The sequence below is a fragment of the Girardinichthys multiradiatus genome, chromosome 21 (genome assembly GCF_021462225.1).
Source record: "Girardinichthys multiradiatus isolate DD_20200921_A chromosome 21, DD_fGirMul_XY1, whole genome shotgun sequence".
NCBI lineage: Eukaryota > Metazoa > Chordata > Actinopteri > Cyprinodontiformes > Goodeidae > Girardinichthys > Girardinichthys multiradiatus.
Genome location: NC_061813.1, coordinates 727,528 through 753,308, shown reverse-complemented (window position 1 = coordinate 753,308; position 25,781 = coordinate 727,528). Strand labels below are relative to the sequence as shown.

The 25,781-nt window shown below is 43.9% G+C and overlaps 2 protein-coding genes across 3 annotated transcripts; one reads left to right on the top strand and one right to left on the bottom strand.

Moving 5' to 3' along the window:
- The first annotated feature begins 286 nt into the window (after positions 1-286).
- mos (v-mos Moloney murine sarcoma viral oncogene homolog) lies at positions 287-1,637 on the top strand. Its single transcript, XM_047350261.1, has one exon. The coding sequence runs from the start codon at positions 302-304 to the stop codon at positions 1,370-1,372; it is 1,071 nt and encodes a 356-aa protein (XP_047206217.1). The 5' UTR covers positions 287-301; the 3' UTR covers positions 1,373-1,637.
- Positions 1,638-7,548: 5,911 nt separating this feature from the next.
- steap2 (STEAP family member 2, metalloreductase) lies at positions 7,549-25,646 on the bottom strand. Of its 2 annotated transcripts, none has more exons than XM_047349077.1 (6): positions 25,308-25,646; positions 21,201-21,643; positions 17,335-17,501; positions 16,160-16,687; positions 13,831-13,995; positions 7,549-8,043 (listed from the first exon to the last, which is right to left on the bottom strand). In XM_047349077.1, exons 2-6 carry the CDS (start codon positions 21,583-21,585, stop codon positions 7,750-7,752), a joined length of 1,539 nt encoding a protein of 512 aa, XP_047205033.1. In that variant the 5' UTR covers positions 21,586-21,643; positions 25,308-25,646; the 3' UTR covers positions 7,549-7,749. The 2 variants fall into 2 exon arrangements, with proteins under 2 accessions (XP_047205033.1, XP_047205032.1); XM_047349076.1 differs by having other exon boundaries at positions 25,386-25,645.
- Between the last annotated feature and the right edge of the window lie 135 nt (positions 25,647-25,781).

Genomic DNA, 25,781 nt, shown 5'->3' with positions numbered 1-25,781 from the left:
TAAAACTAATGTTGTTTTGTGTTGCCTTCTTTGCTATCCTGTCCACCATCTCATTCCCTCCAACTCCTGGTACCCATAAAAACACTAATATTAATCCCATTCTTTGTATTCTAAATAAAGTCTGTTTTATTTCCAACAAAATGTCTGCTCTACCCTCTGAATGATTATGTTTTAAACTTAATAATGCTGAACTTGAGTCTGAACAAATGATTGTTTTTAATGGTTTTATTTCCTCCACCCACTGCACTGCTAACAATATGACTCGCCAGAGAGACTAACCAGCATGCATTGCTTTCAGGCCATGATTAATTGGGTGAGGACAGGTGAGTGGAACACACCTGTAATCTCACGCGCCATGCCTTCTCCCATTCCCGTCACGCGCCTGTTACCGAAGGACATCTATCCATCAGTGGACATCGCTGCCTGCAGCAGCCCACTCTTCCAGCTGTCCCACGGGTCCACGCTGCAGGTGCCCCCCATACGGTTGCACGGTAAGGTCGGCAGCCGCCTGTGGTCCTCCGTGATCCACTGGGAGCAGCTGCGCTCCGTGGAAGCCGTGGGATCCGGAGGCTTCGGCTCCGTCTACAAGGCGGAGTATCTCGGGGGAACAGTTGCGCTGAAGAAAGTGAAAAAGAACACAAAGAACAAGCTGGCCTCCCGGCAGAGTTTCTGGGCCGAGCTGAACGCCGCACATCTGCACCATAAAAACATCGTGCGCGTCATCGCCGCAAGCACGTGCGTGCCGGTGGACTTCGAAAATGAAGGCAGCATCGGAGCGATCGTGATGGAGTTCGTGGGCAGCAGAAATCTGCAGCAGATCATCTATGAGAGCTCGGAGCAGCTCGGGGAGGACAGGTGGCTGAAGTACTCCACAGACATCGTGAAGGGGTTGAGCTTCCTTCATTCCCACAGTGTTGTTCATCTGGACATCAAACCCGCCAACGTGCTGGTGTCACGCGGAGAAGTGTGTAAAATTGCCGATTTTGGCTGTTCCCTGAAGCTGGACCGTGACTGTGAAGTGAGCTCCATCAGCCCTCATCTGAGCCATGGATGTGGCACATACTCTCACCGAGCCCCGGAACTGCTCAGAGGCGAGCAGGTGTCTCCTAAAGCGGACATCTTCTCTTTTGGGATCACCATGTGGCAGCTTCAGACCAGAGAGCCACCCTACACGGGCGACAGGCAACACGTCCTGTATGCGGTTGTGGCGCACAATCTGCGGCCGTCTGTGCGCGAACACGCTGTGTTTATGTCCCCTGAAGGGAAGCGGTGTGCGGCGCTGCTGGGCCGGTGCTGGAGCGCAGAGGTCCGCTGCAGACCCAGCGCCGACGATCTGTTGCACCAGCTGGAGCTCCTAAGATCGCCCCGGTGATTCTAGTTTTATTGTTTAGGACTTTTCGAAAGTTCCAGTGGAGTTTAGATGGAGCTGTGCAGCGACGTCCTCACAGAAGCAAGAACTGCGCTTCCAGTTCGGACACATCCGGACTATTTAAAGACTGTATTTCTGCCTTCTAAACAGTCTTCAGCAAACTCTAACCTTGGTTCTAAATGTCTTGTGATTTATTTATTTTTATTTTTTTTTGTATGCCACCTAAAATTAAATGTTTTCATTAAAATTATTTTTATAGCTTTTAAAATAGTACCGTCTTTTCTTTCTTTAGGTGAATAATTTTCTGCACCAGAGCCATAACACACTTCGTCTTTCTCTTTGCAATTTTGTGTTTTAACAAAAGTTTAAGAATACATTTTCCTTTCTGTAATCAGAAACATTTTAGTTGTCATTTAAAGGTGTTTGGATTTAGATAACATTTTTACATTACATTTAAATTGGTTATTCAGATCTATCTGTATGTTGCATCTATAAGAGCTAACATACCTAAACATCACAAGTTGATATCCAGACACACCTGGCATTACAAGCACTGGACAGAGTTGGATACAGGTCACAGGGTTTGAGTCTGGCTGGGTTGTCATGTCCTACAGCTGCCTGACATGTTGTGTGCTGTTGGAACCCATGTGTATATGCAAGAACCTACTTGTGGCATCACACAATAGTGGTCCAGTAACTGCCTGCAAGGCTTCTGCACTAATCATACCTCCTAGTGTATCATCCCACAAAGCACAGCTCCTTGCAAACTGAGCAATGGACCTATAGCAGGTCTAGTGAATAAGGTTTATCTGCACTGTCAGCACTAATTTAATACATCTGAACATAAGCAAATGTCCAGACTTGACACTTTCTATATGCAGTGGGTAAGACTACATATACTTATGTTTCCTGCTTGATTAAATATCAACATAGAAATATAGATCTGGGCTTGTATTCATAAGGAATCCAACGATTAAAAGTAGCTCCCAGTGACGTAATTCTAAGAAAAATCTGAGAATTTCTTGAATTCTCAGATTTTTCTTAGAATTTTCCCTCGGTAAGATAAAATTTATTCACAAAGCTATTTAGGCCTTGAGAGAGCTCCTAATGTGAGGAAATGTAGGAAGAGTAGAGGAGAGAACCTTTAGTGAGACAATGAATAACAGTGAATTAATAAAACATTACTGGCTCCATGGTGCAGGGATCTACCCCCTAAACTGTAAATAAGCAATGAACAATAGTTTTGTTTTGGTCATTTTACCAAACTAAACCTCATTATACAAGTAGGAGATCACAATAAAATGTTGAGTTTTAATTGTCAGTCATTTTCTACCGCTTATTCCATAGTGGGTCGCGGGGGAGCTGGTGCCTATCTCCAGCAGTCTATGGGCGAGAGGCAGGGTACACCCTGGACAGGTCGCCAGTCCATCACAGGGCAACACACAAACAACCACACACACACTCATTCATACACCTAAGGGCAATTTAGAGTGACCAATTAACCTAACAGGCATGTCTTTGTACTGTGGGAGGAAGCCGGAGTACCTGGACAGAACCCATGCATGCACGGGGAGAACATGCAAACTCCATGCAAAATGACCCCCGGCTGGGAGTCTAACCCAGGACCTTCTTACTGCAAGGCAACAGTGCTACCAACTGCGCCACTGTGCAGTTTTAATATTAATATGAAAGTAATTCATATGAAATAGATGCTGTATGAAAATGACCAACATGGAGATTACACATAATAATAGACTAATCAAAATAATGACGAGCATGTAAATAAGCTACGTTCAAACTGTGTGGCAATTAATTTAATCTTGCTCTATGGTCTATCATCAGTTCATTTCTCTCCATTGATTACTAGGAGGGCATTTGTTTGTTTTGGTTTCTTGTAACAACCAATCACAGCTCTTAGAAGATAGCATCACACCTAGCAACAGGGTCAACCACACCTCCTCAATAAGATAGGAATTTCTGTCGTCTCCTCGTTCAGAGTCGCTCTCAGCAGCGAAGTGAATCATTTTTAAGCTTGGAGTCATTAAAGAGAGCCTGATCTAAACTGCTGCAGAGAATGAGAGGTTTACTGCTTGTCTTGTGGATAGATGAGTGAGAAAATACATTGAGAGAAGAGAGGTGGAAGGCTCCAAGAGACAGCTGATCTGATCTGGAGATGATTGAATACATGTACTGGTTGAGCTTTACCAATGGTAGGTGAATAAGTAAGACATAGAAAAAGTTCTTCCTGCTGATGTGGCTGTGTTGAGATCCATTAAAGGAAGGAGTAGAAAGACTTATGGAGCTTCAGTTGGTGGAGTGTTTGTCATCCGATGGAAATATGCAGTATGAAGGATCCATGTGTAGAAGCTATGGAAGAAAAGCTTTTATACTGATGCATATGATTTAATGTGGGAGGGGTTTAGTTGTGGTCTTCTTCCCAAAACTGAATTATTTTATAATTCCACTAGTTTCAGAGTGTGCACTCTTATTCAACCAGGTTATTTGTGTATTTTATTTTTTACATTTCCTTCTAAAAACCGGTTTGTTTTTCAGTCAACTGTGCATACGTGTGACATGGGAAAAGTTTTGAAATGACTGATGTGGCAGAATGTATTCAAAGAAAAGTGAGTGTACGATGTCCATTGTTGTTTGTCTTTACGTTGGGTGGGTGTGAGTGTTTTTATGTGTACACATGAGGGTGGAAATGTGTGATTGTGACTGTGTGTGCCTGTTTTTTGTGTCAGGTAGGGTCTTGAGCTGCTCCCTCTCCTGGATCAGTTTAGACACCCCATCAAATGTGGGGCCCATTTCCTACCCGCCACACTACCTGTCGGTGGTTGGTGTCTCTGCCTGCCGGTGTACTTGTGGTTCTTGGTATCCGGGGCTGAGTGCTTTGATGTGTGCTGGCTCACTCACGGTGGCTACTTGCAGGGGCCTGGACCCATGGGCTCTGTCGGACCTCTGCTTGGGGAGTGACATGTGCCGGGGTCTTGGGTATCTGGGTCCATGGCTGGATCTGCTCGTGTATAGACGGCTGCCCGCAGGGCCTGTGGGCTCGTCGCTACAGCTCCCTGGGGCTTCTGCACTGTGGCTGCTGGGTGGTTCCCCTGGGACTCTCCCCTGCTCTTCTCTGGGGGCGTTGCAGTAGTCCCGGCGATGATCGACTTTGTTGTCGTATCATCAGACCTTCGACCTTTGGACACTCGGGTGAAGAGAGGGGCTGAGCTGTCCACTGATCACCACCTGGTGGTGAGATGGATCCGCTGGAAGAGGAGAAAGCCGGACAGACTTTGCAGGCTCAATGCATAGTGAGGGTCTGCTAGGAACGTCTGGCAGAGCCCTCGGCCAGGGATGTATTCAACTCCCACCTCCGGGAGAGCTTTGAGCAGATTCCGGGGGATGTTGGAGACACAGAGTCTGAGTGGACCATGTTCTCCACATCTATGGTCGATGCTGCTGCCCGTAGCTGCGGCCTTAAGGTCTGTGGTGCCTGTCACGGCGGCAATCCCCGAACCCGGTGGTGGACACCAGCAGTAAGGGACGCAGTCAAGCTGAAGAAGGAGTCCTGTCGGCTGTGGTTGGCTTGTGGGACTCCTGAGGCGGCTGATGGGTACTGTGAAGCCAAGTGTGCCGCGGCCCGGGCTGTGGCAGAGGCAAAAACCCTGGCCTGGGAGGAGTTCAGTGAGGCCATGGAGAAGGACTACCGGTTGGCCTCGAAGCGATTCTTGCAAATAGTCCAGCGCCTCAGGAGGGGGAAGCAGTGCTTTGCCAACACTGTTTATAGTGGGGGTGGGGAGCTGCTGACCTCGACTGGGGACATTATCAGACGGTGGAAGGAGTACTTCGAGCTTCTTTTCAATCCAGCCATCACACATTCCCTGGTGGAAACAGAGGCTGGGGACTCGGGGTTGGACTCTTTCATCACCCAGGCTGAAGTCACCGAAGTGGTTAAAAAGCTCCGCGGTGGCAAGGCTTCGGGGGGTGGATGAGATCCGCCCTGAGTACCTCAAGTCTCTGGATGTTGTAGGGCTGTCATGGTTGACACGCCTCTTCAACATTGCGTTGCGGTCGGGGACAATGCCTCTGGACTGGCAGACTGGGGTGGTGGTCCCCCTTCATAAGAAGGGTGACCGGAGGGTGTGTTCCAACTACAGGGGGTCACACACCTCAGCCTCCCTAGTAAGGCCTACGCCAGGGTATTGGAGAGGAGAGTCCGGCCAATAGCCGAACCTCTGCTTCAGGAGGAGCAGTGTGGTTTTCGTCCTGGCCGTGGAACACTGGACCAGCTCTATACCCTCTACAGGGTACTCGAGGGTTCATGGGAGTTTGCCCAACCGGTTCACATGTGTTTTGTGGACCTGGAGAAGGCATTCGACTGTGTCCCTCGTGGTGCCCTGTGGGGGGTGCTCCAAGAGTGTGGAATCGGGGGCCATCCGGTCTCTGTACAACTGGAGCAGGAGTTTGGTCCGCATTGCCAGCATTAAGTCGGACCTGTTCCCGGTGCATGTTGGACTCCGGCAGGGCTGCCCTTTGTCACCGGTCCTGTTCATAACTTTTATGGACAGGATTTCTAGACGCAGCCAAGGGCCAGAGGGGGTCTGGTTTGGGGACCAGAGGATTTTGTCTCTTCTTTTTGCAGATGACGTGGTCCTTCTGGCCCCCTCTAGCCAAGACCTACAGCATGTGCTGGGGCGGTTCACAGCCGAGTGTGAAGCAGCTGGGATGAAGATCAGCTCCTCCAAGTCCGAGGCCATGGTACTCGACCGGAAAAGGGTGGCTTGTCCTCTTCAGGTTGGAGGGGAGTTCCTGCCTCAAGTGGAGGAGTTCAAGTATCTCGGGGTCTTGTTCATGAGTGAGGGAAGAATGGAGCGGGAGATCGACAGACGGATCGGTGCGGCTGCCGCAGTCATAGGGGCACTGTGCCAGTCCGTTGTGGTGAAGAGAGAGCTGAGCCGAAAAACGAAGCTCTCGATTTACCGGTCGGTCTACGTTCCTACCCTCACCTATGGCCATGAACTTTGGATCATGACCGAAAGAACGAGATCCCGGATACAAGCGGCTGAAATGAACTTCCTCCGTAGGGTGGCCAGGCACTCCCTTAGAGATAGGGTGAGGAACTCGGAGTAGAGCTGCTACTCCTCCACATCGAGAGGAGCCAGTTGAGGTGGCTCGGGCATCTATACCGGATGTCTCCTGGATGCCTTCCTCGGGAGATGTTCCAGGCACGTCCCACCGGGAGGAGGCCCAGGGGACAGCCCAGGACACGCTGGAGGGACTATGTCTCTCGATTGGCCTGGGAACGCCTTGAGCTCCCCTCAGATGAGCTGGAGGAGGTGTCTGGGGAGAGGTACGTCTGGGTGTCTCTGCGGATTCTGCTGCCCCCGCGACCCGGTCCCAGATAAAGCGGAAGACGACGAACGAAACGAACATCTTGCATTGATAAGTACCATGCACTTTTCGGTTAAAAAGCTGGTAATACGAACATTTCTGCAGGTGTAGAAGCAAGCAGGGTGTTATCTTGTATTCTTTTCATCCTTTTTTCTTTTCTCCATTCTTTTCTCCTTCTCTGCCCTTTTCCTTTTTGCCCCACCTTTCTCCTTTGTGCTTCTTTTTTCCTTTTCATAACGGTCTCCATGTCCATTGCAATTGAAATAATCTGAAAGCAGTTTCTAATAAAGTTTTTTTTTATAAATATCAAGCAGAGCTTCAAAGCATTAGCTGTAATGCTCCACTTGTGAATGTAAATCTGTTGGGCTTTGTCTTGGCACTCAAGACAACAATTCTGAGTGCTACTCTGCTGGACAGGACACGGTTAAAAAAAAAAAAAACGTATAAAAAGGTTTCCAGAACTCCTGCTCCACTTCTTCCTCTTAGTCAGGCCTGTTTTTTCAAGATAAGACCCATCGCCCCATGGTAATACTGGGAACTCTCCTCTCCATGCAGTAGCTATGCTTGGTTCAAAGAGTCACTGGGACTGTTGATAAACCTCAGGACAGATTTAAAGCATTCACAACCTGCTGAACCATCCTTTTCATTTCTACTATGTAATAGTGACAACGTTTCTCTTAAAAGAGACTGAGCAGAGCAAGAATTTATGCTTTTAGTAAAACAAAATAGTTTCCAATAAACGTATAAAAGACTGAGGACATTTTGTTTCTGAAACACAGGAGAAAAATGTCTTAAACTGACAGGATGTTTATTCCATCTTACAGCTTAATTGGGAAAAACTGTAACACGGTCAGTAGCAATGGAATAAATAAAGGTACACAGGTCCACTGCACACAAGTATGCAAAACTGTTGAGAGAATGACTGATACATATGTTCTTAGAGCTAAAATCACAGTATTTATTGACATTAATTAGCAAAGAATTGGAGTGAATCACATAATAGTAACTCTCTCTGGTAAAATATTTGCTGCTGAGCCAACTGGTTCCAGGCGCCGGCCCTTGTAAGGACTGGTGTCCAGGCCCTTGCGAATCTGGTGAAGCTTGTGGCCTACACAAGGAAGCAGCATTAGAACCTTTCCCAGTATGACGCAGACAGGCAGAGCCAGGGACACCACAAAGCTGGGGGGCAGGTAGAAGCGGTAGGCGTCTTCATCAAAGGCCCGTTTCCAGCCAAAGAGCAGGCCATGGAATGTGGCGATGAGAAGGGCGATGTAACCCAGGGTGGACTACAGAAAAAACAAGAAGACTCATTAAAAAAAGGAAACAGTTCTGTGTCCATCTGTGCAGTGATATTTTACTTTGGATCCGATTCACAGAGTTTCCACAGCTTTGCTGTGTGTATTTTTATGCACACAAAGAAAAACCTGCTGAGGGTTGATCATCAGGTTTCTGTTCAACCAAGAAACTCCTGAGCTTTCTCCTGTTCAGGATGTTCTAAACTGTATTCCTGCAGGCATGGATGGACTGGGACAAAAAAACTGGCCTGGCATTTTGGAGTGGCCCATAACATTCGATAACATAAATCTTTTGGGTCTTTTGAATGTGTATACCAACTGTGTAACTCTTTAAAACAGCATATCATGCAATGAGTTGGGGAATCAGCAAGAGTGGACACTTCCAAAAAGTGTCATTTATTAACACTACAAAAGGTATACTCCACCACTCCATCACAGTAATACATCTTAAAGCAGTATTCATCCTAATGGCTGTCCCTGTGTTTTAGGGAGGATGAAAAGAGAAACTGTAGATATGAGAAATAATGGATCTGATGCTAACTCTTCCAAGAGTAGTACTGAGTAGGTACTGTTGGAAAAGGGGCATAGGTGTTCTTACAGCAGCCCAGCTTACAGAAGGTTCACTGCAGGCACCGTGACCTTGAAGAAAACATCCAATGGGCCCTTGACACAGCCTAGTGTCAAGATCAGTGCAGAAACATAGATAACCCTGGTTACCCAGAGAAGGGCCACGCATGGACTGACAGAAAATGCATACTCCTCATTGAATGGCCCAAGTCAAAATCCATTCCTGAGAGCTTGCTTGAAGGTGACCACCCAAACAAGGAAACTATCAACTAATACCATGAAACATATAAATTCATATAAAGTGTTTGCCTCTGTATGATAACATAATCCTAGGAAGACTGCCTCCTTCAATGTTTGTGTCTCTTTTGACTCAGAGCAAAAAGACAAGTGAGAGAGACAGAGACAATGGTGGACTGACCAGGAGGCAGACAGATCCAAGTTCTGCCTAACTGAGACATAAAACATATTTGCTACAGTTTTTTAAAATTCAGTTGTGTATTTTTTAATCTCACTCCTTTCATAAGGTTTGCAATTAGGCTTCCTGACAAGGAAAGCTAAGCCTTTAGACTGACTGATTGAAATATTTCAGACTGTTATAAATAAGAGATGTTATTTAATTTCATCGATATGATTTTGCATACATATCTATAATGAAGTAGTCAAACAGCTGCTACAGTTATTGACCCACTGTTTTTGAGACTTATCACTCTTTGAACACTGATGTTAAAAATATTGTTTTCCACTCAATGATTCTAATTTCATTTTCTCATCAAAGTCATTTTCTCATTATATCCCCAACATCTAGGTGACCTCTAACAATACATCGCTGAAGGTTAGCATCCTCACACCTAAGGCCCTGTTTACATGAGAACGTTTTCTGGTGAAAATGGAAACGTTTAGTTGCGTTTACGGTTTATTTACACGACAACGGCACATGTTTTCTCTGATGCTCTGATGGGGAAGTCCTGGCTGATGCGCAGTATGACTGAAACCAGTGGAGATTAATGCGCATACGTACAACATAACGGCTGCCTACCAGTTTAAAACCCACAAAAGAAGAAGATATCAACAAGAACAATGGCAGATTACAGAGTACCTCCTTGTGCTGCTGACTCTTTTGGATCTAATGGCAGCTCTCCAACAAAGCGCTAATTTTCTCCCTTTGTATTGTAAGCAGGAAGTGTTTGCACATGTTTAGTTTAAAAGAACATACAGCCAACTAGTGGCATGGTGGAGGAATTACACTATTTTCACTTGTGTGAACAGAGATCATAATTAAAACGTTATCATATAGATAAAAATGCCCTTTTTAATTGATCATTGTCATGTAAACAGGGCCTAAATTATTACATGAACATTTAATAATTACTTTTTAATCTTTTCTGCATTTATATTATTTAAAAAATTGATTAAATGTAATATTTACCCCATTAGAAGGCATTTATGCTCTAAGAAAGCTGAAAGAGATTAAAAGTTGTTTATGTTGAATTTCTTCTTTTTTGCCTTTGTAATAACTAAGTTAAGATCAATTTATGCCTGTCTTCATATTGTCCACTCCTTCATTATGTGTTGCAGTAATTATGGTTCGGAGGGGTTTTTTCTCCTCACTTATGGGCTAGGGTGAGGGTCATGTGTGAAAAGCAAAGATCAGACGGTTTGACTCAGGTTCCACACACTTCTCCAGGACTACACTTTGAGATCCTGTACATGAATACCAGAAACATCATTGATGAAAAGGGGCATCTATGGTGGACTCTAACCCACATTGGGGGAAAAATTGTGCAGAGAATGTGGACACAGCTGTTGCTTTGGGCTTACAAGAATCGGATGGCTCCTAACAGCTATCCAGCTATCCATACTCACACAACACCTCCCACAAGATTTTTGTCAAGGCTGAGTGCACAATTTTCATCAGCTTCAGATCTACAGCTACAACTCCTCCATTTGGCACCGTCGGCACGCCTGTATGGGGGAAATTTCCTGCCAAAAATCAAGAGCACATATTTTCAATTTGAGAGCAGGATTTCATTCTGCTTGCACTCAAAACTTCAGCTTTCTTCAAATATACTCTGTTCTCTCTCCAATCTTTGTTTCTGCGCTCTGATCTAATGCTAAAGAAGGAAACAAGCGCACCCCAAATAAGTCTGTGATCTAGCAGTTGCACACTGTCATTCTATTGGCTGATATGGTTGCTAGGAGATGATACGACTTTAATCTGAGAGAGAGCAAAAAGAATATGTGAGCAGGGAAGAAACTTGAGAGCTCAGTTTTGATCCGAGCAGAGAGCAAGTTTGCGCACATGGAGGATGAAGCAAGCAGGAGGAGAAATGATCTATGCATTAAATCAGAGCGCAGAAACAAAGATTGGAGAGAGACCAGAGTATATTTGGAAGAAAGCAGAAGGTTTGAGTGCAAGCAGAATGAAATCCTGTTCTCAAATTGAAAATTTGTGCTCTTGATTTTTTGCAGTAACTTTTTGGCTGGTATTCACAGGACAACCCTTAACAGACCGAAATATTATTTGATAAAATATTAATATTAAATATTAAATAATCTTCTCAGATTCATAATCACAACAAAGAGAACACTTAAACAACATAATATAACTCCAAGTAAATCAAACCTCTGTGAAATCAAACTGTCCACTTAGGAAGCAACACTGATTGATAATTAATTTCACATCTTGTTGTTCAAATGAAAAAGACAACAGGGGGAAATCTTTGGTGATTATCAAGACACTCAATAAAGGAGTGGTTCTGCAGATGGGGACCACAGACCACTTCTCAGTACCGATGCTTTCTGGTTGATGTGTTGGTCTCTTTTGAATGTTGGTGGTGCTTTCACACTCGTGGTAGCATGAGACGGACTCTACAACCCACACAAGTGGCTCAGGTAGTGCAGCTCATCCAGGATGGCACATCAATGCCAGCTGTGGCAAGAAGGTTTGCTGTGTCTGTCAGCGTAGTGTCCAGAGTCTGGAGGAGCTACCAGGAGACAGACCAGTACACCAGGAGACGTGGAGGAGGCCGTAGGAGGACAACAACCCAGCAGCAGGACCACTACCTCCACCTTTGTGCAAGGAGGAACAGGAGGAGCACTGCCAGAGCCCTGCAAGATGACCTCCAGCAGGCCACAAATGTGCATGTGTCTGCTCAAACGGATAAAAACCGACTCCATGAGGATGGTATGAGGGCCCGACGTCTACAAATGGAGGTTGTGCTCACAGCCCAACACTGTGCAGGACGCTTGGCATTTGCCAGAGAACACCAGGATTGGCAAATTCACCACTGGCGCCTTGTGGTCTTCACAGATGAAAGCAGGTTCACACTGTGTGTGAGTGTGTCAGCAGTCCCTGCAAGATGAAGACATTGAAGCTATGGACCGGCCCACCCGTTCCCCAGACCTGAATCTGATTGAGCACATCTGGGACATCATGTCTCGCTCCATCCACCAACGTCACGTTGCACCACAGACTGTCCAGGAGTTGGATGCTTTAGTCCAGGTCTGGGAGGAGATCCTTCAGGAGACCATCCTCCGTCTCATCAGGAGCATCTCCAGGTGTTGTAGGGAGGTCATACAGGCACATGGAGGTCACACACAATACTGAGCCTCATTCTGACTTGTTTTAAGGACATTACATCAAAGTTGGATCAGCCTGTAGTTTTTCCACTTTAATTTTGTGAGTGACTCCAAATCCAGGCCTCCATTGGTTCATAAATTTGATTTCTATTGATGATTTGTGTGTGATTTTGTTGTCATAACATTCAACTTTGTAGAGAACAAAGTATTTAATGAGAATATTTGATTCATTCAGAACTAGGATGTGTTATTTGAGTGTTCCCTTTATTTTTTTGAGCAGTATATATTCTCTGTGTTTAAGAACAGCTTTGGTCAGACGGAATAAGCAGAAATTCAGATTTCTTTCTAAAAATCACAAAATGTGTCTTTATCTGCTTCAGCAAAATGTTGTTTTTTTTATCAGTCCTAATCTCTGTTTCTCGTCATCCTTCACTTGAACTACCAGCAGATCTGCCAGGGTAAAGATCTGGTCCACTGTTGCACAGCCAGGAGAAAGGGCTAACCATGCCTGGATTATGGGGATTGGGGCACCCTCCTGGGGTCAGGTCTGGGGGGAAGCTTCCCTACGATTGCCTGGTGGTTGAGCCTAGATTCCTAGGACTCGGCCAGGCTCAGCCCGAAGAAGCTCCAGGAAGCCCTTTTCATGTGAGCTCACCACCTGGTGAGAAGAACATCTGTATATGGTGCCATGCAAGCTGGGTGACAGGCAAAGGCAGCCTTGGTGTAGTAATTCATGGTGATATAACCCGGTTTGGAAAAAGTCATGAAAAATTCCCCCAAAATATTGCGTCTGTCATTATTCTGGAATTTAGGAAATTATTTTGATAATCCATAATGACCAGAAACGGAGAAAGTTTATTCAGATTTAGTGGAAGTAAAAGCTTGTGTCATTTTAGAAATATGTGTAAATATCTGGTTTCAACGTTGTTATTGATAACAGATTATGGACATGTCCAAGATGATGAGTAACAGTAACTAAGTTAATGATTTTGTCTTTACTCTGCAACTGTATGTGACAGGTTTATACTGAAAACATGTTTCAAATCACAGATTGATTTTGTTCTCATTGATCATCATTCAGCTTTAGTGGTTACTTTCTATACATTTTACCTACAAATTAAACCATGAAATAAGATGACATGTGTCATCAAATATATCGTTTTAGTTGGTCAGTGGTTAATAGACCCAAACTGAAGAACTGATTTCTCAGGTAGGCATACATTTCTATCAGAAATCTTCATGTCCATGAATAAATAAATGTTTACTCAGCTTGGGCCAGTCATTTAACAAGTGGAAACCATTTATGTTAAAGGGAAACAATTTACAGAATCAGTTTATGAAGGACACTATTTGCTCAGCCATTAAAGCTTTTTAAACATTTCTTGGTTATGAGAGGTATTTCTCCTGCATACTGATTATTGGTTGGAATTAGTAAAATAACATCATTAACACGGTCTCTTAGTAGAAAGTGATGGGATGTGAAACAAAACAGGAATGAAGGAAGGACAAATGCCCTTTCTGATTTCTCTTAAATACGCAAACTAACCTGAATTTATTTACCTAAGATATTAGAGATCTGCAGACACAAGCCTTTTCCATCCCTTGTGAGACAGGTTTGAAACAGGTTTGTACCTGGATAAAGCTGAACTCCCGCCAGTTGAGAGAGTTGCTGATAGAAGGAATGGAGGTGACGGCCAGGAAGGACATGAGCCCAAAACTCATGATCCCAAAGGAAACGTACATCTCCACCCGCCAAACTTCCTCCTCGTTCCACGAATTTTCCATATTAGCATGAATCTGTTGGCAAAGGTATACATATATTATGTATGTCTCACAGTCTTTACAGGGGTGTTAGCAAACTGAACATCAGATATATCAAATAAGAGACCATCACAGAATCCAAACGATACTGAAGACAAACCAGCTCAGTCTGTTCAGCTTATCTTCACTTGATGATGCAGAATGGTCTGTAACTGAGTCACACTCCTGAACACATCGAGACACCTCATCCTCATCACCCACCTCATCCATTTTTTTTTTTGATTTTTGAGCTAAATGCTTTTGATTTTCGTCTACACTCTAGATGTTCAACAGATGTTCTTCAGCCTCTCTTTTCCTTCAACCAGCTTGTCTCCCTGAAACTTCCCCAGCCTGATCCTTCATCTGATCATTCAGTAAATTATTTGTCTCCTCTACCTCAGATTCATCAGCTTTGAACCGGTTTTGACACAGCCACCTTCTGCTGGTGTTTCTGCTTGTTTCTTGCAATTTTGTTCTAAGGCAGTCCTATGGAAGGTTCTCTGACACGACATTTGTTGTGATTATAAAACCCAATGGTGATGAATGCCCTCCTAGCATCCTCCCTCTATGTATTCTCTTTCATCCATTAGCCTTCCCTGTGGTCTCCGTCTTGCAGCTCAACATTCAATATTGTTAGTCCAATATATCCACCATCCCTCTTCTTCATGTCCAAACCATTTCCGCCTTGTCTCTCCAACTTTGTCTCCACGCCACTTGACCTGGGCTGTCCTTCTGACATCTTTAATCCTGTGATTTGTGGCCATGGCCAGTGCCAATCTGAGCATGTTCCTCTCTGCCACCTCCAGCTCCTCCTTCTGCTTCTTGTTGGTGCCTATGCTGAAATAATGGCAGTTCTCACCATCATCATGTAAAGCTCCTCTTTCACTCTTGCAGCCATCTTTGTGTCACAAGTCACCCCTTACACTCATCTCCATTCACTCCGGCTTCCATCGTGCTCCCCTCCTCACCTCTTTTGTGCCCTGCCTGAGGCTTTAGATCATTGACCCCTGGTACAGTGCTTATGTAAAGGAATTGACTGCATTTACAGATTTAGTCTGTTTTTGCTTTAATGTCACACTTAAATGTTTGGGATCATCAAACTAACTTTATTATCAGACCAAGATAACCTGAGTACATACAAGAGGCACTCATTTATTGAGGAAAAAAAGCTGACAACCAGCCTGGTTGTCTGTGAAAAGTAATTACCCCCTTGCTAAATCATGAATAAACTATGATTAATCATATTTGTTGCAAATCTAAACTAGCTATATCCAGTCTTGATTACTGCCAAACCCGAAGAATAGAACCTGTCTTACAACATGAAATAAGCTAAAAGATCTCCAAAAGCACCGCATCACATCCCGATCTAAAGATATTCAAAAACATACGAAAAACCAAGTCACTGACATCTGTGATTCTGGAAGGGTTACAAAGCCACATCTGAAAGCTTTGGGACTCCAGAGAACCCCAATGAGAACCATTATCCACAAATGGAGATAACGTGGAACAGTGGAGAACCCTCCCAGGAGTAACTGGCCTCTGAAAATGACTTCCAAGAGCACACTGACAACTCACCCAGGAGGTCACAGATGACCCAACCCCACCCAACAACATCTAAAGCTCTGCAGATTTCACCTGACTCTGTTAAGGTCAGAGTTCAAGATTCAACAGTATGAAATAGACTGGGTAAAAATGACCTCTATGGCAGAGTTCCAAGGCCAGAACCACTGCCGACCCAAATGAACCAAGTTTTGGAAAAGAGGACTGATGAGATAAAAGTGTAACTTTGTTGAAGGAGTGGGTTCCCTTACATGTGTTGTACACAGCAACACCGCATTTCACACTGTACCTACATTCAAACATGGTGGTGGTAGTGTGATGCTCTGCTGCTAAACTAATTTGTCCTGGTGTGTCCGAGTAGCCTAGTCAACATCTGGACTCAAATCTGATTAAGATGCTTTGGTGTGAATTACCATCCCTATTGGAATCTTGTAGAAGTCACTCTTGATTTTAAGGTACTGGTAATCATGCATGCTTTTTAAATACTATTTGTTTGTACTTTGATTCCTGACCCTGCTAAGGGAAATCCAAAAGATTTAGACAAAAAATACATGTTTTCTTAAATAAAGTTCACTTTACATTGCCATCTTTTATTACTAACCTGCTGGTAGGCAGCATTGAGCAGCAGGTACTTCTCAGACCTTCTCAGTGGCAGACAGAGGCTGTAGAGAACGTGGACAGCAGCCAGGAAAAAGCTAATCAGACCTAACTGTTTCCTGCTCTGCAGCCAGCCTTCCAACCAATGAGGGAACTGCTTGTACTTGGTTCCATAGTAAAGCTGGTGCGCAGCTGCCAGCTGGCCAGCCAGGTACACCAGGGCCAAGAGAGTGATGGCAACAGTGGGCAAGGTGTGATTCACTATCTCTATGGGAATCTTGTAGAAGTCACTCTGCTTGTGCTGCACATATGGGTGGATTATATCACGTATAAAAGAATAACCAAAAAAGAAGATGGAGAGAGCAACGGCAGCAAGGACGGGGCCCTTCCAACCAGGGAATAACTGGATAGGGATATTCTCGATGTAACGAGACAAAGACAGGGGGCCCATATCCACGGGCTGGAAGTTGAGCTGGCGGGCCAATTCCAAGATCAGCTGACGAGCCTCTATTGAGTCACTGCAGATGAACACCTATCAGCCAGGGTCAGAGTGAGAAGAACTGGTTAACGGTGAAGGAACGAGGCAAAGACAAAAGAGGGCTAACAAAAAATGACTAAAACACGGATGATAATGATCTGTCTGCCAAGTTTTCTCTGACATTTAGACACAACACTTGTGCATTCCTTATGCTTAGGAGACTTTTTTGTTGCTTTTTTTGGACCACCATCAGAATCTATTACTAGAGTCTCTACATGTTCTCTGGCATTTATTCCACAGGGAGGCACAACCTTCCCAGTCTAATGTTATGATAGAGAATGGCAGCAAGGTTAGCTGTCATACTTCATGCACATAGAGAAAAGAAACCAACAGACCGGTAGACACCCTGAGAAACCAACTCTGTTACTGAGGGAAGACAGTCAGCTCAGCTGTCTGTAAAAGGAGACAAGTTAGAGTGGGAAATATAGGTTTTTACCCAGAATGGACAGGATGTTTCATTTTGGAAGTACAGGGACAGAGATGAATAATCAAACCAGCAAAATGAAGTGGCATCACAAATGAAACACCAATCATTTGCCCAATCACATCCACTAGATAGTACATTTGGTTCACAAATTACAGGTAAACAAAATACGGTAATGCGCCAAAATGTAGTATAGACGGAGAATGTTCAGCTCTACCTGGGCGCTGGCATCTTTGGGGTAGCTCTGCTGCATGGCCCAGGCTGAGATGACGTTGAAGCCTTTAACCACAGCAGAGTCTGGCAGCAGTGAGGCCAGATACTCCGCATTAGATTCTGGATACTGGTTTAGTTTCCGATTGTTACTCACATCAACAAGGACCTTCCCTGTGAAACAACCAGACAAACACTTCCTATGTTATTTAAAACCTAAACCAATACTTTTGCCTATTTATATATCTCTGATGCATGGCACTTCATGAGATTATTTTTTGTTAAGACATTAATTGAAGTGCTTAAGTCTTTAGAAGGCATTAAATCAGATTTGTCAGAATACAAGATGATGACAAGAAATTCCCCCTTTGTTCAACTGGTGAAGTTAGCTTGTTTAATGTCAACTTAATGCTAAGTGTTGCCAGCAGACTGTAATAACAAATAAATTGCCATTAGGCCAAATATACATAAGTTACAGTAACACAAGTTTAACTATAGTAAACACAAATTTATTTAATAAAATATACATATACGTCCATCTGTGCATATACATATCCACAACATAACACCAAAAATCTTTTAATTACATACAGCAAAGTCATACTCTGTAGGAACAAGCTGTGTCCTTGTGGTCAGACAATGGCAGCACCCGGTTAGCGAATCCCTTTAAGGTGCCTGTGACACATTTTTCCCATAACTGCAAAAATCGAAAGAAAACATCTATACACTCACTATTAGGTACACCTTGCTAGTAGCAGGTTGGACCCCTTTTACCTTTAGAACTGCCTTAATCCTTGGTGGCATAGATTCAACAAGGTACTGGAAACATTCCTCAGAGAGTTTGGTCCATATTGACATGATAGCATCACACAGATGCTGCAGATTTGTCAGCTGCATCCATGATGTGAATCTACACCACATCCCAAAGGTGCTCTACTGGATTGAGATCTGGTGAATGGAGGCCATTTGAGTCCAGTGAACTCATTGTCATGTTCAAGAAACCAGTCTGAGATGATTCCTGCTTTATGACATGACGTATTATCCTGCTGGAAGTAACCATCAGAAGATGGGTCCACTGTGGTCATAAAGGGATGGATATGGTCAGCAACAATACTCAGGTAGACTGTGGCGTTGACACGATGCTCAATTGGTACCAAGGGGCCCAAATTGTGCCAAGAAAATATCCCCCACACCATTATACCACCACCACCAGCAGCCTAAACCGTTGATACAAGGCAGGATGGATCCATGCTTTCATGTCGTTGACACCAAATTCTGACCCTACCATTCGAATGTCGCAGCAGAAATCGAGACTCATCAGACCAGGCAACGTTTTTCCAATCCTCTATTGTCCGATTTTGGTGAGGCTGTGTGAATTGTAGCCTCAGTTTCCTGTTCTTAGCTGACAGGAGTAGCACCCGGTGTGGTCTTCTGCTGCTGTAGCCCATCCGCCTCAAGGTTTGACATGTTGTGTGTTCAGAGATGTTCTTCTGCATGCCTTGGTTGTAACAAGTGGTTCTTTGAGTTACTGTTGCCTTTCTATCAGCTGGAACCAGTCTGGCCATTCTCCTCTGACCTCTGCCATCAACAAGGCACTTGCGCCCACAGAACTGCTGCTCACTGCATATTTTCTCTTTTTCGGACCATTCTCTGTAAACCCTAGAGATGGTAGTGCGCAAAAATCCCAGTAGATCAACAGTTTCTGAAATACTCAGACAAGCCCGTCTGGCACCAACAACCATGCCACGTTCAAAGTCACTTAACCCTTGTGTGGTGTTCGGGTCTGTGGGACCCATTTTCATTATTTAGGAAAAATTATACGATTAAAGTAAATTAATTGTAAATTTGTTTCCATTCATATCATGATTTTAATTAGGTGTTTGATTGTGAGACATTAAAAATCACAAAATGCAACGGGTCCACCAGACCCAGAAACATTGGCTGAGTAAAAACAATATGAACACCACACAAGGGTTAAATCACATTTCTTCCCCATGCTGATGCTCGGTTTGAATTGCAGCAGATCGTGTGGACCATGTCTACATGCCTAAATGCATTGAGTTGCTGCCTTTTGATTGGCTGATTAGAAATTTGCGTTAATGAGCAGTTGGACATGTGTACCTAATAAAGTGGCCGATGAGTGTATATTGAAGGAATTGGGTAGTAATTGACATATTAGGATTAAAGGCGTGATAAAAGACAATTGCGGCATAAAATAAGCATATTTCGAAGTCCAAATTCACCCGGAAATGACATCAAAGGGGAGGTCTCCGGTCATTCATTGTGTGAGCATCAATGAGAAACGGTTCAGGTAGAAGCCAAGTTGCATTAAAAACAGCGTTAATATGGTGAAACGGTGCATTGCTGGTGGTGGCAGCAATGCTACGTCAGCAGCCGTTAGTCTGCACTATTTCCCTGAAGTGAAGAGGATCAAAGCTGCTTGGGTCAGAGCTGGAAAACTGAGGAGGGACAGATGGGCTGGTCCCACCAATCACAGCCAGTTGTGATCTGACAACTATTCAGCATACTGCTTCTAACAAGAAACCTCTGAATTCATCAGGGAAATGATGTCAGAGGTCAGGATAGCTGACAGATGAAGGAGGATGTTGAAGCAGAGTCTATAGCTACGCTGTTCAGAGCATCTGATGGGAAAAGGTCTCCAAAGAAAAGGTTGTTGCTGCTGTTGCTAAACGGATACAGGCTCAGCAGGTAAGAACATTTCCTTGTTACAAAAGTACATGTAGATATCAGCAGTTATTGTTAACAGTAAAAATCCAAAGTTAGTATTTTTATTTTTAGTAATAATTATCAAAAATTATTATGATTATTAAAATAAGCTGAATTACACACATGCGATATATTTAAATAAATATTTCTCTATAGATTCTAATATAAAGTTAAAAAATGACACCAGGTAGTGTCTTCAGATCTTAAATCATCCCGTGTCGCTGCTGCTCCATGCTGCTCAGCTTCATCTCCGGTTGTTTCATTCAGGGCTTAGTAACAATACTTTCAATATTGGCTCTTCACATACTTCTGACTTATTTGCTAATAAAAACCTTTGAAATGTATGAAATGTCTTTGTTTGTCAGTACACCAGAGAAACACGGAAACCAAAGGAAAAAGACGACTGTTAGTTACTGACCTCCAGGGGCTCTCCTCGTGTGAGGGCCTTTTCACCTCTTTTGCTTCAAGTGTGCCTCACCGCCACAGCCGATGTGTTCCAGCTCATCAGCAACCGCCCCTTCCCCTGTGCCTTGATGTGTCCTTATCTTCCCTGTAGCTGTCTGACAACTTGTAATTCCTCTGCAGTTAATGTGTACATTTTAAATGCAAGAAAGAGGGTACTGGATTTCAGTGGAAGCTGGTAGGGCTTCTCTGCCATTTTCTGTTCTAGTCTAGGTGTTTTTGGGGATCCCTGTGTTCTCCTCTTTCTTGTCTTATTTGGTTGACCTGCCTTGACTTTAGAAGAAATACATTTTCACTGACAGTAACTAGGTAGTAGTGTGTAACTGTTCTTTCCTCTGTTACTGCTATGTGTCAGATAACATATTTATTTAGTGGTTGTAGTCGAAATACTCAACATATGACACCAACTTACCGTTTCTACATTATTTATAAATAATTTCCCAGAATGCAGACTGAGTCTGAAATCTGGATCAAATAAAAAGTGACCTGTGTGAACTCTCACGCCCCTGACTAACAAATAAATAGTCACAGAAAATATGGGATTTTGGTTAAAGAACTAACTTGATTAAGACTCAGTGTAGGCAAAGATCTTTGTAAGACTTCCAATAGTTGACTGATGTTTCCCCTTTCTCTGGAGAATTTCCTGTGAAAGAGAAGCAACAATTGTTGGTGTGTTATTAGTACCTGCCATGAGATGCTTAAGGTCCCATAACACAGAGTAGTGCTCCCGATGGATAGCCAGGAACACGATGTTAGATTTCCTGATGGCATCTTCATAGTGTGACACATCCACCACATGGGGAAAGGAATGAGAGGCCAGTTTGGGATGGCGGCTGCCCACCACCACCCTGAAGCCACTGCGAAGTAGGCGAATGGTGATGCCCCTGGAGAAGTCACCTGATCCAAGGACAGCCACAGTGGTAGGGACCAGGCAGGAAGGTCCTGAATCTGCAGGTGTGTTGCTAACACCACAGTGAAACATGCAGGTCGCCGGGTGACTGAGGTGTGAGGAAGAGGCTGTGAGAAACACAGGTCTTCTGCTACACCCCTTCATAGAGATCGAGTCCATCCTTTCTTCCTGTCACTTTCTCCTTTCTGCCTTTCTGTTTAAAAGCAGCTCAGTGGACCTATGGAAGAGAACAGCCCAAGAGAACCATACTAAAGTTGCAGTATTTGATTTTTGGCTAAAAAACAAAATGATAAAATCAAAGCTGTTTTTCAATGAAGCAAAATGTAAATATGGTTTGATATTTAATACAAAAGGAAAATCAGGTCATATTCCTGGACCAGTGCCTTTGTCAATCCCCAGTAGGTCTCTGCAGATGGCCCCTCATACTGAGCCTCTTTCTTCTCGTTAAAAGGGAGTTGCTCCTTTCTACTGTCACCATGTTTGCTCAAGAGGAGGGATTGCTGCAAAAACTTCCTTAAATGGATAACTTTTTTACGAGTTGGAATTCTTACTATTATTGTATGTTGAGTAGGATCAAACTGGATGTAATTAAATTTGACTATGTCTATGTGACTGGACTGATTAATAAACATATCTGTGGATATCTTTGAGGAGCTCCCAGCTCCTTAGATATTCTGCCTGCTTTTCTGCCTTTCTTTCTATATATTCTAGTGTTCTGTATTTTGAACTTTAACTGTATTTCATTTCCTGATTAATCCATTCCCAACCAATGAAGTAGCAACATGAGACCTCCCTATTGAGCAGATATTCTTCACATCATCCTAGCCAACCTACTACAGAAGACTACCTTACTTGAATCTCTAATGCAGAAGTTGACTGCAAACATGGGAATAAATGGATTCTGTGGGAAAAAAACTATGGATTCTGTCACACTCAACAGTCGGGAGGAAAATGCCCCAGAGATACAGGAAAACTGTGAAAACCACAGCAGTTAGTTCACACTGGAGCCATCTTGGGTTAAAGTCAAACCAGAGACCTAATACCTCACAGAACCAGCCACCCAGCATTTGGCCAATAATCATTTTAAACTCTTCTTCTACCAAAGTGGATGATTGCTAGAGGAAAAAACAACTACAGACCTCCTATAAAACAGCCAGTGAGGCTGCAGAATAGGTTTGTCCTTCTTGTACAAAACTCTGCATCTACATCTGATGACAAAGAGAAGCCTTCATCACCACAGAGAGAGAACCTGCCGCTGAAGGTGTGCAGAAAAAGTAGATAACTCTGATTGTTGGAGACAGTGCCATGAAATGTGTGCGAAACATGTTCAGTAGAACCACGAAGGTACTTTGTCTGACTAACGCTATGGTCTGGGACAGGAGCATGTGTCATATATTTTATGTCTGGGGTTAGCTAGTTATTATCAGTGGACTTCGTGCTATAATAACAAGACAAGTTGAAGTATGCAGTAGACTGTTTTCTCTGAATATTTGGCTTGACTCAACAAAGCTCCATCTGTCCAGCTTATAGACTGTGATGGCCACACCTGCAGCCACACAATCGCACCAACACTTTTTTACACACACTGAAGCACAAAGATATAGGTTGGTTTGTGTATTTTTATTTGTTTGGCAGCACTGAACTACAATAGTTCTAATTATAACGTGCACATTTAGTTAACTTTCGTATATTAAATTCTGTCAAACACCTTTTAATATTTCTTGTGTTTTCATGCTTTGCCGGTTCTTGGGACTGAGAGCTGAAACTATGGAGGACAAAAAAGATGGACTCTGATTGGGTGATACCATGCAGAGATGCACCATGGGGGAGGACCATGGAGTTATTCTTGCATACGGTATCTGCTTAGTGATTTGCTTATTTGGTTAATTTGATGTTTAGCTGTTGGTCAGTTAAGTTGATTCTTAAACTGTGTTTAGTTCCTTTTTTGTTAAATCAGTAAGTCGATGTTCTCCTTCCTTCCTCCCATGTGTGTCAGTCTGGACTGATCAGCCAGTATTTAAGTCCCCTTTGTTTGTTGTATGTTAGGTCAGTTCATTTTGTTTAAATAGTTAGTTTGAGGATATATGATGTCATGGCTTGAGTTTGACCTTTTTTTAAGGCCCTGCATTAACTGTTTGAGTGTGTTACTTTGGGGAAATGAAACCCACTGTTTTGGAAATGTACTACTACCCTGACATAGACTATTGTCATTTTTTCTGCGACAGCACATATTTTGTAAGAGTCATGGAGTCTCTCTTAATAAGTTTGCGGCAAAACTCTTTGTTTCAGATATAGTTTCATGTCTCTGTCTCCAGTCTGTCCCTCTGGTCAAAGATAGGAGACAAGAGCAATGAAACCAAGCAGAAGAAAACCTGGCACACAAAGGTCAAAGTACAGCTGAAGGGATGTTTGATCACACAAGAGAGGACACTGCGTTTAACACACCAACAACTGCCTGCCAGCATTCTTTGCTGTCTGAAACCTCACCCAGGTCATCCTTCACAGTAGATACCAACTCAAATCCAATGCTGGAATTAACTGAACAGATGCAGATCCTTATGAAAGCTGGAACGTAGAAAACAGCACATCCACGATTGCCTTGTGCATGAATGGTGCTATATAAATTAACTTGCTTTGCCCTGCCTTGTATACACACAAACACACACACACAATTAAATCTTCATTCATAAAGTCAACTGGAAATCATTGGACAATCCTTCTCTTAAAGGACTGGCTGTGGATTGAACATAGATCCAGTAACCAAAGCAGATAAGCAGCAAGTTAAGTACCTGAGGCAGTGGTCCAATTTAGACTTACGGTGGTGAACCTGCAGACCAGTGATGCATATGTATGGGAGTTGCTGGCATGTCTAGAACAGAAACCAGAGGCTGTAGGTGCTGGCATGATGTGAGGCCATACTGTATTACAGGTTGTGTTTGGCAGCCCTTCCCAGTAATGAGGAAAGTTTACCAGACATTAAGAATGGCTCACAGAACCAGAACTTGATGGAGGTTAATAAAGATTATGTTCTGCCATCTCTTGGAGGCAGTGCATAGCATTATGTAACTGACCCATGTGTGCTGTACAGATGTCCTAGTGGCCCAAAGAAGGATCCAATGAGGGCGCTGACACACGTTGTGTCATCATGCCCAGCATGCTGAGGAGTTGCCCGGTACGACCAACTGGCCTCAGGGAAGCCCACCATGTAACCCCAACATGTGTTGCTGCATGACCTCCGAGGCCTCCTCTGTGTCAGTTGATCTTTCCTCGGTGCTCTGACTGACAGAGCACTTATACCCTCTGGTGTTGCTCTAGATGTGTCTGCATCTTGCAATCATTGCAAAGTACCAAACTATGTCCATCTGGAAAAATTGATTCTGGAAGCCTCACTCCGTAGGTCAGGGGGGAAATCCTCTGCCCAGGTCTGATGATGTAGTCTGACAGATACATAGTGAATATTAAAAGCCTTATGCTGGACCAGCATGCTCCATCACACCATGACAGGTCTGTTCTTTGCTGCCATGCTGCTTTGAAACATCTGCAACTGGTAGGTTCAGAAGCAGATCTCCCAGCAGGCGCTCCTCCTTCTGCTTCTGCAGCACCAGAACTAGCAGACTATTCGCAGTAAAGAGGAATAAATTACAGCGGAAAATGATGTCAGTTCTTAGAAAACCTCTGGCCCTCCTCATTAAAACGAGGTGCTCCCAGTCAGTGGAGACCAGCTGCGGTCAAGACAGCATCGTGATGCTGCTCCACTCAGACTGGAGGCTCAAACACATCCTCCTGCCTCCATGTTCTGAAGGACGCAACCGTGTATTTGTGCACCTGTAGCTCTAAAGCATGGCTGACAATGCGCAGTCCAGAAGCCGCTCAGTACTTACTGCGCAGCAAACAGACACGGAGAAAAACACGCGTCCACAGAGAGACAGACGCAGGAGGAGCGATGATCTTCCACCCACCTGCCACGGAGACACCAGACATTTCCACGCTGAGATGCAGCTGTTTGCTCCTGATGCTGCCGCGGACTGTGCAGTTACATGGCGCCTTCACGTCTGCTGGGACATTTCCGTTTTACCGCTAGCTTTCAACCTTTGGTCCCATATTGAACATGCAGCTTACAGGAGAAGGCGCTGACGGTGGATTAAAATAGATGTAATGGAACAAGATTGTAGATATTTGCTTTGTATGAAGGAAATGATTTAAACGGAATTAAAACACATTGTTCGTACCTCTGCGGAAAGTCTTTGGTGATGGGTTGTTTTATTATTATTATTTTTATTATTCATCAACCTGTTATTTAACAAAGACTCTGAAGTTGATATCGATCATATTCTGGCTTCTGTTGCATCCTCAGT